This window comes from Coregonus clupeaformis, chromosome 14, assembly GCF_020615455.1.
Source record: "Coregonus clupeaformis isolate EN_2021a chromosome 14, ASM2061545v1, whole genome shotgun sequence".
Lineage (NCBI taxonomy): Eukaryota > Metazoa > Chordata > Actinopteri > Salmoniformes > Salmonidae > Coregonus > Coregonus clupeaformis.
Genome location: NC_059205.1, coordinates 6,520,553 through 6,533,639, shown reverse-complemented (window position 1 = coordinate 6,533,639; position 13,087 = coordinate 6,520,553). Strand labels below are relative to the sequence as shown.

General features: G+C 48.2%; 1 protein-coding gene across 1 annotated transcript in view; it reads left to right on the top strand.

Annotated features, from left to right (window-relative positions):
* Window positions 1–4,061: 4,061 nt before the first annotated feature.
* LOC121580557 (acetyl-coenzyme A synthetase, cytoplasmic) overlaps window positions 4,062–13,087 on the top strand; it is a 75,251-nt gene continuing 66,225 nt past the window's right edge. Inside the window, 4 exon segments of the mRNA XM_041895499.2 lie at window positions 4,062–4,344; window positions 4,535–4,730; window positions 9,532–9,623; window positions 9,820–9,923. Of these exon segments, the coding sequence (XP_041751433.2) occupies window positions 4,212–4,344; window positions 4,535–4,730; window positions 9,532–9,623; window positions 9,820–9,923 (525 nt within the window). The 5' untranslated portion in view covers window positions 4,062–4,211.

The window sequence follows — 13,087 nt, the reverse complement described above, 5'->3', positions numbered from 1 at the left end:
TGTTCTGGTCAGTTTTTAATGTATCTTAGTTTTGTGTACTATGTAAATCAATGTGAAGCCAAATGCCAATATCCAAAATGTACAGTACCAGTCATACGTTTGGACATACCTACTCATTCAAGGGTTTTTTTTTTTTGTGTGACTATTTTCTACATTGTATAATAATAGTGAATACATCAAAACTATGAAATAACACATATGGAATCATGTAGTAACCAAAAAAAGTGTTAAACAAATCAAAATATATTTGAGATTCTTCACAGTAGCCACCCTTTGCCTTGATGACAGCTTTGCACACTCTTGGCATTCTCTCAACCAGCTTCACCTCGAATGCTTTTCCAACAGTCTTGAAGGAGTTCCCACATATGCTGAGCACTAATTGGCTGCTTTTCCTTCACTCTGCGGTCCAATTCATCCCAAACCATCTCAATTGGGTTGAGGTTGGGTGATTATGGAGACCAGATCATCTGATGCAGCACTCCATCACTCTCCTTCTTGGTAAAATAGCCCTTACACAGCCTGGAGGTATGATTTGGGTCATTGTCCTGTTGAAAAACAAATGATAGTCCCACTAAGCCCAAACCAGATGGGATGGCGTATCGCTGCAGAATGCTGTGGTAACCATGCTGGTTAAGTGTGCCTTGAATTCTAAATAAATCACAGACAGTGTCACCAGCAAAGCACCCCCACACCATCACACCTCCTCCTCCATGCTTCACGGTAGGAACCATTTTTTACATTTTTTACATTTTAGTCATTTAGCAGACGCTCTTATCCAGAGCGACTTACAGTTAGTGAGTGCATACATTATTTTTACATACTGGCCCCCCATGGGAATCAAACCCACAACCCTGGCGTTGCAAACGCCATGCTCTACCAACTGAGCTACATCCCTGCTGGCCATTCCCTCCCCTACCCTGGACGACGCTGGGCCAATTGTGCGCCGCCCCATGGGTCTCCCGGTCACTGCCGGCTACGACAGAGCCTGGATTCAAACCAGGATCTCTAGTGGCACAGCTAGCACTGCGATGCAGTGCCTTAGACCACTGCGCCACTGCGGAGATCATCCGTTCACTTACTCTGCGTCTCACAAAGACACAGCGGTTGGAACCAAAAATCTCAAATTTGGACTCATCAGACCAAAGGACAGATTTCCACCGGTCTAATGTCCATTGCTCGTGTTTCTTGGCCCGAGCAAGTCTCTTCTTATTATTGGTGTCCTTTAGTAGTGGTTTCTTTGCAGCAATTGTACCATGAAGGCCTGATTCACACAGTCTCCTCTGAACAGTTGATGTTGAGATGTGTCTGTTACTTGAACTCTGTGAAGCATTTATCTGGGCTGCAATTTCTGAGGCTGGTAACTCTAATGAACTTATCCTCTGCAGCAGAGGTAACTCTGGGTCTTCCTTTCCTGTGGCGGTCCTCATGAGAGCCAGTTTCATCATAGTACTTGATGTTTTTTGCGACTGCACTTGAAGAAACTTTCAAAATTGACGGACTGTCGTTTCTCTTTGCTTATTTGAGCTGTTCTTGCCATAATATGGACTTGGTCTTTTACCAAATAGGGCTATCTTCTGTATACCCTCCCTACCATGTCACAACACAACTGATTGGCTCAAACGCATTAAGAAGGAAAGAAATTCCACAAATTAACTTTTAACAAGGCACACCTGTTAATTGAAATGCATTCCAGGAGACTACCTCAAGAAGCTGGTTGAGAGAATGCCAAGAGTGTGCAAAGCTGGCATTGAGGCAACGGGTGGCTACTTTGAAGAATCTCAAATATAAAACACTTGTTCTGGTTACTACATGATTCCATGTGTGTTATTTCATAGTTTTGATGTCTCCACTATAATTCTACAATGTAGAAAATAGTCAAAATAAAGAAAAACCCTGGAATGAGTAGGTGTGTCCAAACGTTTGACTGGTACTGTATGTGGACTGTAAAGGGTTTCTATTCTATTGTAATTACAATCAATCTATTTGTTCATAAACATGATACCTTCTGAGAATGTATGACTCTATGACTATATGGTCATAATTATTGGTATTCCTATTAGTGCGCTGGGAGGGATAGGCCTACAGGAATTATGTGTTGTTGGTGGACAGGGAGAGAGAGAGGGTGGTTGGTGGACAGGGAGAGAGAGAGGGAGGTTGGTCCGACAGGGGGAGAGAGAGAGGGAGGTTGGTGGACAGGGAGAGAGAGAGCGAGGTTGGTGGACAGGGAGAGAGAGAGGGGGAGGTTGGTGGACAGGGAGAGAGAGAGGGAGGTTGGTCCGACAGGGAGAGAGAGAGAGGGAGGTTGGTGGACAGGGAGAGAGAGAGAGCGAGGTTGGTGGACAGGGAGAGAGAGAGGGAAGTCGGTGGACAGGGAGAGAGAGGGGGAGGTTGGTGGACAGGGAGAGAGAGAGGGGGAGGTTGGTGGACAGGGAGAGAGAGAGAGGGAGGTTGGTGGACAGGGAGAGAGAGAGAGCGAGGTTGGTGGACAGGGAGAGAGAGAGGGAGGTTGGTCCGACAGGGGGAGAGAGAGAGGGAGGTTGGTGGACAGGGAGAGAGAGAGCGAGGTTGGTGGACAGGGAGAGAGAGAGGGGGAGGTTGGTGGACAGGGAGAGAGAGAGGGAGGTTGGTCCGACAGGGAGAGAGAGAGAGGGAGGTTGGTGGACAGGGAGAGAGAGAGAGCGAGGTTGGTGGATAGGGAGAGAGAGAGGGAAGTCGGTGGACAGGGAGAGAGAGGGGGAGGTTGGTGGACAGGGAGAGAGAGAGGGGGAGGTTGGTGGACAGGGAGAGAGAGAGAGGGAGGTTGGTGGACAGGGAGAGAGAGAGCGAGGTTGGTGGACAGGGAGAGAGAGAGCGAGGTTGGTGGACAGGGAGAGAGAGAGGGAGGTTGGTGGACAGGGAGAGAGAGAGGGAGGTTGGTGGACAGGGAGAGAGAGAGGGAGGTTGGTGGACAGGGAGAGAGAGAGAGCGAGGTTGGTGGACAGGGAGAGAGAGAGAGCGAGGTTGGTGGACAGGGAGAGAGAGAGGTTGGTTGGTGGACAGGGAGAGAGAGGGGGAGGTTGGTGGACAGGGAGAGAGAGAGGGGGAGGTTGGTGGACAGGGAGAGAGAGAGAGGGAGGTTGGTGGACAGGGAGAGAGAGAGGGAGGTTGGTGGACAGGGAGAGAGAGAGGGAGGTTGGTGGACAGGGAGAGAGAGAGGGAGGTTGGTGGACAGGGAGAGAGAGAGAGAGAGAGAGAGAGAGAGAGAGAGAGAGAGAGAGAGAGAGAGAGAGAGAGAGAGAGAGAGAGAGAGAGAGAGAGAGAGAGAGAGAGAGAGAGAGAGAGAGGTTGGTGGACAGGGAGAGAGAGGGGGAGGTTGGTGGACAGGGAGAGAGAGAGGGGGAGGTTGGTGGACAGGGAGAGAGAGGGGAGGTTGGTGGACAGGGAGAGAGAGAGAGGGAGGTTGGTGGACAGAGAGAGAGAGAGAGAGAGGTTGGTGGACAGGGAGAGAGAGAGGGAGGTTGGTGGACAGGGAGAGAGAGAAGGAGGTTGGTGGACAGAAGAGAGAGAGAGAGAGAGAGAGAGAGAGAGAGAGAGAGAGAGAGAGAGAGGTTGGTGGACAGGGAGAGAGAGGTTGGTGGACAGGGAGAGAGAGGGAGGTTGGTGGACAGGGAGAGAGAGAGAGAGAGGGAGAAGAAAGAGAGAGACAGAGAGAGAGAGAGGGAGGTTGGTGGACAGGGAGAGAGAGAGCGAGGTAGTTTTTTCATTTTGTCAAGGAATACAGAATACACTGCCCTCCCTGTACCGTCTGTTCTGTTCTGTCTGTCTGCCTGTCTGCTTGTCTGTCTGTCTGTCTGTCTGTCTGTCTGTCTGTCTGTCGCTCAGCCCAGCATTCACCCTGCCTACCAGTGTGTTCCTCCTCTTACACAACACTTGGAAAATAATCCGATCAACAGGCCAGGACCCGATCAGCCAATGAAAAGGTGGGAGTGCCATTTTAAGCATTTTGATTGGCTCCTTTGGCACGAAGCATGTGGAAGCGACATGAAACCTGGGTGTGGCCAGAGCACAGGCTCAGTGTACTGCTCCAATGTCTGAAGCCCTACTGTAGTCAGTCTGCCTCACCTCTCCCCTCTAGCCTTGGAGGACCTCTCTCTCTCTCTCTCTCTCTCTCTCTCTCTCACGCCAGTCAGATAGATCTATCTACAGTACGTCCGTCTGTCTGTCTATCAACAATGGTGGTCCCTGGCTCTCAACACATAGAGGACAAGATGTATCATCCTCCGGAGGGTCTTCGGAAGGATGCTCATGTGCCTGACTTCAACTGTTATCTGGAACTTTACAGGAAGTCTATTGAGGAGCCGGAGGGTAGGTTACGAAGGCCTTGTGGCATGTGTGCTTGTTGCTTGCAGAATAACTGAAGCTTTGTGTTGGTATGTCCTGTGCTCATGACTCATCTGCAAAAAGCTTGGCTGTGTGTGTTTTTGTGTGTGTGTGTGTGTGTGTGTGTGTGTGTGTGTGCTCTAAACAAAATCTGTGTGCAATTTGTTATTTGCAGTTTTCTGGAAAGAGGTTGCTAGTGACTTCTATTGGAAGAAGCCTCCGACGGGACACATTCTGCAGTATAACTTTGATGTAACCAAAGGGAATATCTATGTCAAATGCATGGAGGGGGCCAAAACCAACATGTGTTACAACGTCCTGGACAGGAACGTGAAGGACAAGAACCTTGGTGATCAAGTGGCATTCTTCTGGTAAGACAAAACAACACTTATTGTTATATATCACTCTTATCTTGGTCATTATTGTAAAAGACAATGTGTTCTCAATGACTTTATACTCAGTGAAAAAAGAATGCAGCTCACCAATGAGTCACTGTTTGTAGCACAGCTATGTGAAGCATCCCAGCCAATGGGCTGTCCCCTGTACTATATAGCCCTCTAACAGCGCCCCGATACGAGGGAGCAAGCCCTGTATATGCCCCGATACGAGGTAGCAAGCCCTGTATATGCCATTTAGCAGGTGCTTTTATCCAAACCGACTTACGGTCATGCATACATTTTATGTATGGTTGGTCCCGGGAATCAAACCCACTACCCTGGCATTACAAGCACCGTGCTCTACCAACTGAGCTACGAAGGACCGAGCCCTCTCTATTCAAACTACGAAGGACCGAGCAGTTTCTTTAGCGATACCCTAGCTTGCCAAAGTGTGTTCTGTGTGTGTTGAAGGTTTTAATTGTTTACTTTGTCAACCTGTGAGGAAATACCTGTTTCTGAGGTGGGGAAGTTCGTATTGAGACAGACTGGAAACTAACATCCAACATCTTGAGGGTTTCAGAAGATGAAGGTGTTTGATCTTTGAACAACGCTAAGTCTGACGTGTACACTGAGTGTACAAAACATTAGGAACACCTTCCTAATATTGACTTGCACCCCCCCATTTTGCCCTCAGAACAGCTTCGTCGGGGCATCGGACTCTACAAGGTGTCGAAAGCGTTCCACAGGGGACTGCTGGCCCATGTTGACTCCAGTGCTTCCCACAGTTGTGTCAAGTTGGCTGGATGTCCTCTGGGTGGATACACACGGGAAACTGTTGAGCGTGAAAAACCCAGCAGCGTTGCAGTTCTTGACACGCTCAAATCGGTACCAGAAACCATTTCCTCCTCCATTGATGGTTAATTGAAGCAGGAAGTAGTCTAGCACCACCCACAGAGTGAGATATAAAACTCTACGTGCTAAATACTGTAAACTCTTCAAAGGACACTATTTGTTTTCACACAACGACGGCTCTCTCAGTCACTCACTCAGTCACACTCAGTAACACACACACACACACACAATTGGCTTGTCTACCTGCAGTGTTGGAGGTGGTTTTGGCAGAAAGTGAAGCCTCTCTCTCTAGTGCCAAGAAGCACGTTATTCTGATCCTGTGGTTAGATATTAACTGAAAGATCCACATTAATCTGATCCTGTGGTTAGATATTAACTGAAAGAACCACATTATTCTGATCCTGTGGTTAGATATTAACTGAAAGAACCACATTATTCCGATCCTGTGGTTAGAAATTAACTGAAAGAACCACATTATTCTGATCCTGTGGTTAGATAATAACTGAAAGAACCACATTATTCTGATCCTGTGGTTAGAAATTAACTGAAAGAACCACATTATTCTGATCCTGTGGTTAGAAATTAACTGAAAGAACCACATTATTCTGATCCTGTGGTTAGATATTAACTGAAAGAACCACATTATTCTGATCCTATGGATAGGTAGCACAGAACTTTCACATAAACATTACTCACAGTGACAAAAGGGTTTAATTTATGATTGCAAGAACCTAGAGAGAATGGTGCAATTCCTGGAAATGGAAATCACCCTTATGCGTGACACATTAAATGACATATTAACAACCTAGCAACAACAGGACATAGCTGTGTTATGATGAGTCTGATATACCTGGGACTCCTGTCTGTCACTTCCTGTCAGTCAACAGCCTGTCTGTCACTTCCTTTCAGTCAACAGCCTGTCTTGTCACCAGCCTGTCTTGTCACCAGCCTGTCTTGTCACCAGTCTGTCTTGTCACCAGCCTGTCTTGTCACCAGCCTGCCTTGTCACCAGCCTGTCTTGTCACCAGCCTGTCTTGTCACCAGCCTGTCTTGTCACCAGCCTGTCTTGTCACCAGCCTGTCTTGTCACCAGTCTGTCTTGTCACCAGCCTGTCTTGTCACCAGTCTGTCTTGTCACCAGCCTGTCTTGTCACCAGCCTGTCTTGTCAACAGTCTGTCTTGTCACCAGCCTGTCTTGTCAACAGTCTGTCTTGTCACCAGCCTGTCTTGTCACCAGCCTGTCTTGTCACCAGCCTGTCTTGTCACCAGTCTGTCTTGTCACCAGCCTGTCTTGTCACCAGCCTGTCTTGTCACCAGCCTGTCTTGTCAACAGTCTGTCTTGTCAACAGTCTGTCTTGTCACCAGCCTGTCTTGTCACCAGCCTGTCTTGTCACCAGCCTGTCTTGTCACCAGCCTGTCTTGTCACCAGCCTGTCTTGTCAACAGTCTGTCTTGTCACCAGCCTGTCTTGTCAACAGTCTGTCTTGTCACCAGCCTGTCTTGTCACCAGCCTGTCTTGTCACCAGCCTGTCTTGTCACCAGTCTGTCTTGTCACCAGCCTGTCTTGTCACCAGCCTGTCTTGTCACCAGCCTGTCTTGTCAACAGTCTGTCTTGTCACCAGCCTGTCTTGTCAACAGTCTGTCTTGTCACCAGCCTGTCTTGTCACCAGCCTGTCTTGTCACCAGCCTGTCTTGTCACCAGTCTGTCTTGTCACCAGCCTGTCTTGTCACCAGCCTGCCTTGTCAACAGTCTGTCTTGTCACCAGCCTGTCTTGTCAACAGTCTGTCTTGTCACCAGCCTGTCTTGTCAACAGTCTGTCTTGTCACCAGCCTGTCTTGTCACCAGCCTGTCTTGTCACCAGCCTGTCTTGTCACCAGTCTGTCTTGTCACCAGCCTGTCTTGTCACCAGCCTGTCTTGTCACCAGCCTGTCTTGTCAACAGTCTGTCTTGTCACCAGCCTGTCTTGTCACCAGCCTGTCTTGTCACCGAGTCCGTACGGGAGTTGCAACGATGGGACAAGACTGTAACTACCAATTGGATATCAGGAAAAAGGGGTAAATGCCATGTTAGGTGGTACATTCAGCCACGTCTCTTCAGCCTGCACATTGCGTCCACTAACTGTCTGATCGGGTTGATTTCAGTACAGTATCTCAGGTGGAGGCACATCCAAGCAGTCTGCCATGATGACTGGCTGCATCCCAAATGGCACCCTATTCTCTATGGGCTCTGGTCAAAAGTAGTGCACTACATAGGGAATAGGGTGCCATTCTCTGGTCTAAAGTAGTGCACTACATAGGGAATAGGGTGCCATTCTCTGGTCAAAAGTAGTGCACTATACAGGGAATAGGGTTCCATTCTCTGGTCTAAAGTAGTGCACTACATAGGGAATAGGGTGCCATTCTCTGGTCTAAAGTAGTGCACTACATAGGGAATAGGGTGCCATTCTCTGGTCTAAAGTAGTGCCCTATATAGGGAATAGGGTGCCATTCTCTGGTCTAAAGTAGTGCACTACATAGGGAATAGGGTGCCATTCTCTGGTCAAAAGTAGTGCACTATATAGGGAATAGGGTGCCATTCTCTGGTCAAAAGTAGTGCACTACATAGGGAATAGGGTGCCATTCTCTGGTCTAAAGTAGTGCACTACATAGGGAATAGGGTGCCATTCTCTGGTCAAAAGTAGTGCACTACATAGGGAATAGGGTGCCATTCTCTGGTCAAAAGTAGTGCACTACCTAGGGAATAGGGTGCCATTCTCTGGTCTAAAGTAGTGCACTACATAGGGAATAGGGTGCCATTCTCTGGTCAAAAGTAGTGCACTACATAGGGAATAGGGTGCCATTCTCTGGTCTAAAGTAGTGCACTATATAGGGAATAGGGTGCCATTCTCTGGTCTAAAGTAGTGCACTATATAGGGAATAGGGTGCCATTCTCTGGTCAAAAGTAGTGCACTACATAGGGAATAGGGTGCCATTCTCTGGTCAAAAGTAGTGCACTACATAGGGAATAGGGTGCCATTCTCTGGTCTAAAGTAGTGCACTATATAGGGAATAGGGTGCCATTCTCTGGTCTAAAGTAGTGCACTACATAGGGAATAGGGTGCCATTATCTGGTCTAAAGTAGTGCACTACATAGGGAATATGGTGCCATTCTCTGGTCTAAAGTAGTGCACTATATAGGAATAGGGTGCCATTCTCTGGTCTAAAGTAGTGCACTATATAGGGAATAGGGTGCCATTCTCTGGTCTAAAGTAGTGCACTATATAAGGAATAGGGTGCCATTCTCTGGTCTAAAGTAGTGCACTACATAGGGAATAGGGTGCCATTCTCTGGTCTAAAGTAGTGCACTATATAGGGAATAGGGTGCCATTCTCTGGTCTAAAGTAGTGCACTATATAAGGAATAGGGTGCCATTCTCTGGTCTAAAGTAGTGCACTACATAGGGAATAGGGTGCCATTCTCTGGTCTAAAGTAGTGCACTACATAGGGACTAGGGTGCTATTTGGGACGCAAATGCTGGGTGGATTGGTTGGGACAGACTTGTGCAACGGTGTGCGACAGACAGACAGGCAGGCAGGCATCTGACAGACTGTCTATCTATCTATTTGCTGTTTGGAAACAACAGAATGTGTTGCAATATTTTGATTGAGATAACATATGGGGCAAGGTAGCATAGTTGTCGCTGGTTCAAATCCCTGAGCCAACTAGGAGAAAATTCTGTCAATGTGCCCTTGAGCAAGGCACATAACCCTAGTTGCTCTGGATAAGAGAGTCCGCTAAATGACTAAATATGAAGACTGGAAATCAGTGAAAGTACTGTATCAAACTAACTATGAGCCCACATGCATCTCAGATCAGCTATACACACTTCATGTTACAGATGTCATATAAACTAAATGAAGTGATGTATTTGAATTGACATGATAATGTTTCATGTCTGTTCTCCAGGGAGGGGAACTCACCGGATCATCACGTGGCCATCACCTACAGCCGGCTGCTGGGACAGGTGTGCCGGTGTGCCAACGTTCTAAAGCAGATGGGTAAGACAGAACTGTCTGTCTCTTTCAACGATTTTGGGGGATTGTAAAATAGCACTTTCCCTCACTGAACATTTGTAATACAGTAAAAGTGCCAAAACACACACAATTTGACATGGGTTTTGAATACTCAGATTCCCTTATTTTCCTAAACTGTCATAGTTCATCCACCTGTGTTGTCTTCTGGCGTGTGTTACAGGGGTGAGGAAGGGAGACAGGGTGGCCATCTACCTTCCAATGATTCCTGAGCTGGTCTACACCATGCTGGCCTGCGCCAGGATAGGAGCTGTCCACTCCATCGTGGTCAGTGCAGGGATTGACATTAAAAGGGTTGCCCTATTGCCCGGGTAAAGTTGTAATAGGAATCTCCAGGTGAACGAAAGAGAAGACCAGTCACAGAGGAAGTCAATCAGAAATCAATCCGGTTTATTCCAAGTTGCAACAGGGAGACACCTCCTGCACAGAAGCAGAGAAAATGTCCTTATATCCTAATCAGCAGACAACTGTTCTGTAAACAGTCAAAAGGCAGTGACTTTGTCAGCTGCCACAGAATCATCACACAGTGATAGAGAGAATCACAGCGTTAGAGAGAATCACACAGTGTCCTCGGTCTGGCGTCAATCACTATCGACAGATATGCGTTTTATCCATAACGTAGCCTCTAGTCCAGGGACCAAACAACACTGTGTATTACCTGAAAGGCTAAATATATAAATATGATAAACATTGTGTTTAATCACTCAACTGAATATAAACTTTCTTCATCTTAAATATTCCTATTAACCAAGTGAAGTCACGCTGGTTGAGGCTGCCCTGCTCTCCAATTGGACAGGTGATAAAAAAAAAAAAAACTAGTGAAAACACCCAAACTGCAAAGAATTCCAGTAGATGATGTTTCTGGTTCCTCCCCAATTGAAACACAGACAATCAATGGCATTTATGGCAGTCGGGCAAGTTGAGCCTGCTCTGAGAATTGTTTTACTGATAAGCAAAATACTAAGAATTCCAGTACTGATCTTTCTGATTCCTTCCATATGTTTTTTTGTTTGTTTTTTAGTCATTTAGCAGACGCTCTTATCCAGAGCGACTTACAGGAGCAATTAGGGTTAAGTGCCTTGCTCAAGGGCACATCGACAGATTTTTCACCTAGTCGGCTCGGGGATTTGAATATGTGTAGGTGAAAGGCAACATATGGCACTTCTCCATGTAAATAGCGCGATCATAATCTTCGGGCAACCAGAAAAATACTCCTGACTTAAGTCCCTTTCCAACTTTAATGTCAATCCCTTTAAGTGAAGTGGAGGAGGTTTGATCAACCACTGCCTCCTGTGATGAGGATCCTTGCCTGAGACTTGACCTGAAGACTAATGCCTAGGCTTTATCTCAGCTAGCTAATGCAGTCTTGTGGTGTGTAGATTTACGTTTAAGTCATTTAGCAGACGCTCTTATCTAGAGCGACTTACAGGAGCAATTAGGGTTAAGTGCCTTGCTCAAGGGCACATCGACAGATTGTTCACCTAGTCGGCTCAGGGATTAGAACCAGCGACCTTTCGGTTACTGGCACAACGCTCTTAACCACTAAGCTACCTGCCGCCCCAGATGTCAGTTACAGTGTTTATGTAACCTGACTTAACCGACTGATGTAATGTACAGTGCTAATATTATAGAACGGGGTCATACCACTGTCGGTTTGGTCTGCCCCTGCCGGTTTGGTCTGCCACTGTCGGTTTGGTCTGCCCCTGTCGGTTTGGTCTGCCCCTGTCGGTTTGGTCTGCCACTGTCGGTTTGGTCTGCCCCTGTCGGTTTGGTCTGCCCCTGTCGGTTTGGTCTGCCCCTGTCGGTTTGGTCTGCCCCTGTCGGTTTGGTCTGCCCCTGTCGGTTTGGTCTGCCCCTGTCGGTTTGGTCTGCCCCTGTCGGTTTGGTCTGCCCCTGTCGGTTTGGTCTGCCCCTGTCGGTTTGGTCTGCCCCTGCCCCTGTCGGTTTGGTCTGCCCCTGTCGGTTTGGTCTGCCCCTGTCGGTTTGGTCTGCCCCTGTCGGTTTGGTCTGCCCCTGCCCCTGTCGGTTTGGTCTGCCACTGTCGGTTTGGTCTGCCCCTGTCGGTTTGGTCTGCCCCTGTCGGTTTGGTCTGCCCCTGCCCCTGTCGGTTTGGTCTGCCCCTGTCGGTTTGGTCTGCCCCTGCCCCTGTCGGTTTGGTCTGCCACTGTCGGTTTGGTCTGCCCCTGTCGGTTTGGTCTGCCCCTGTCGGTTTGGTCTGCCCCTGCCCCTGTCGGTTTGGTCTGCCCCTGTCGGTTTGGTCTGCCCCTGCCCCTGTCGGTTTGGTCTGCCCCTGTCGGTTTGGTCTGCCCCTGTCGGTTTGGTCTGCCCCTGTCGGTTTGGTCTGCCCCTGTCGGTTTGGTCTGCCCCTGCCTTGCAGAGTTATCAGCTGTTCTGTGTGTGAACACCGGTTGGGATAACACCTGCACCAAGGGACTGCGTCCCAAATCGGTACCCTGTTCCCTACATAGTGCACTACTTTTGACCAGAGCGAAGCAGTGCACTATGTAGGGAATAGGGTGCCATTTGGGACGCATAGAAGGGGGGTGTAGTCTCATAGCTGTTCCTCACAGAGAATCCAGGCTAGTCCTTCTCCAGCCCAGGGTGGGTTTAAACAGACAAACAGTTGATCCAGTCTAGTCCTTCTCCAGCCCAGGGTGGGTTTAAACAGACAAACAGTTGATCCAGTCTAGTCCTTCTCCAGCCCAAGGTGGGTTTAAACAGACAAACAGTTGATCCAGTCTAGTCCTTCTCCAGCCCAGGGTGGGTTTAAACAGACAAACAGTTGATCCAGGCTAGTCCTTCTCCAGCCCAGGGTGGGTTTAAACAGACAAACAGTTGATCCAGGCTAGTCCTTCTCCAGCCCAGGGTGGGTTTAAACAGACAAACAGAAGATCCAGTCTAGTCCTTCTCCAGCCCAGGGTGGGTTTAAACAGACAAACAGTTGATCCAGTCTTTCTCCAGCCCAGGGTGGGTTTAAACAGACAAACAGTTGATCCAGGCTAGTCCTTCTCCAGCCCAGGGTGGGTTTAAACAGACAAACAGTTGATCCAGGCTAGTCCTTCTCCAGCCCAGGGTGGGTTTAAACAGACAAACAGTTGATCCAGTCTAGTCCTTCTCCAGCCCAGGGTGGGTTTAAACAGACAAACAGTTGATCCAGTCTAGTCCTTCTCCAGCCCAGGGTGGGTTTAAACAGACAAACAGTTGATCCAGTCTAGTCCTTCTCCAGCCCAGGGTGGGTTTAAACAGACAAACAGTTGATCCAGGCTAGTCCTTCTCCAGCCCAGGGTGGGTTTAAACAGACAAACAGTTGATCCAGTCTTTCTCCAGCCCAGGGTGGGTTTAAACAGACAAACAGTTGATCCAGTCTAGTCCTTCTCCAGCCCAGGGTGGGTTTAAACAGACAAACAGTTGATCCAGTCTAGTCCTTCTCC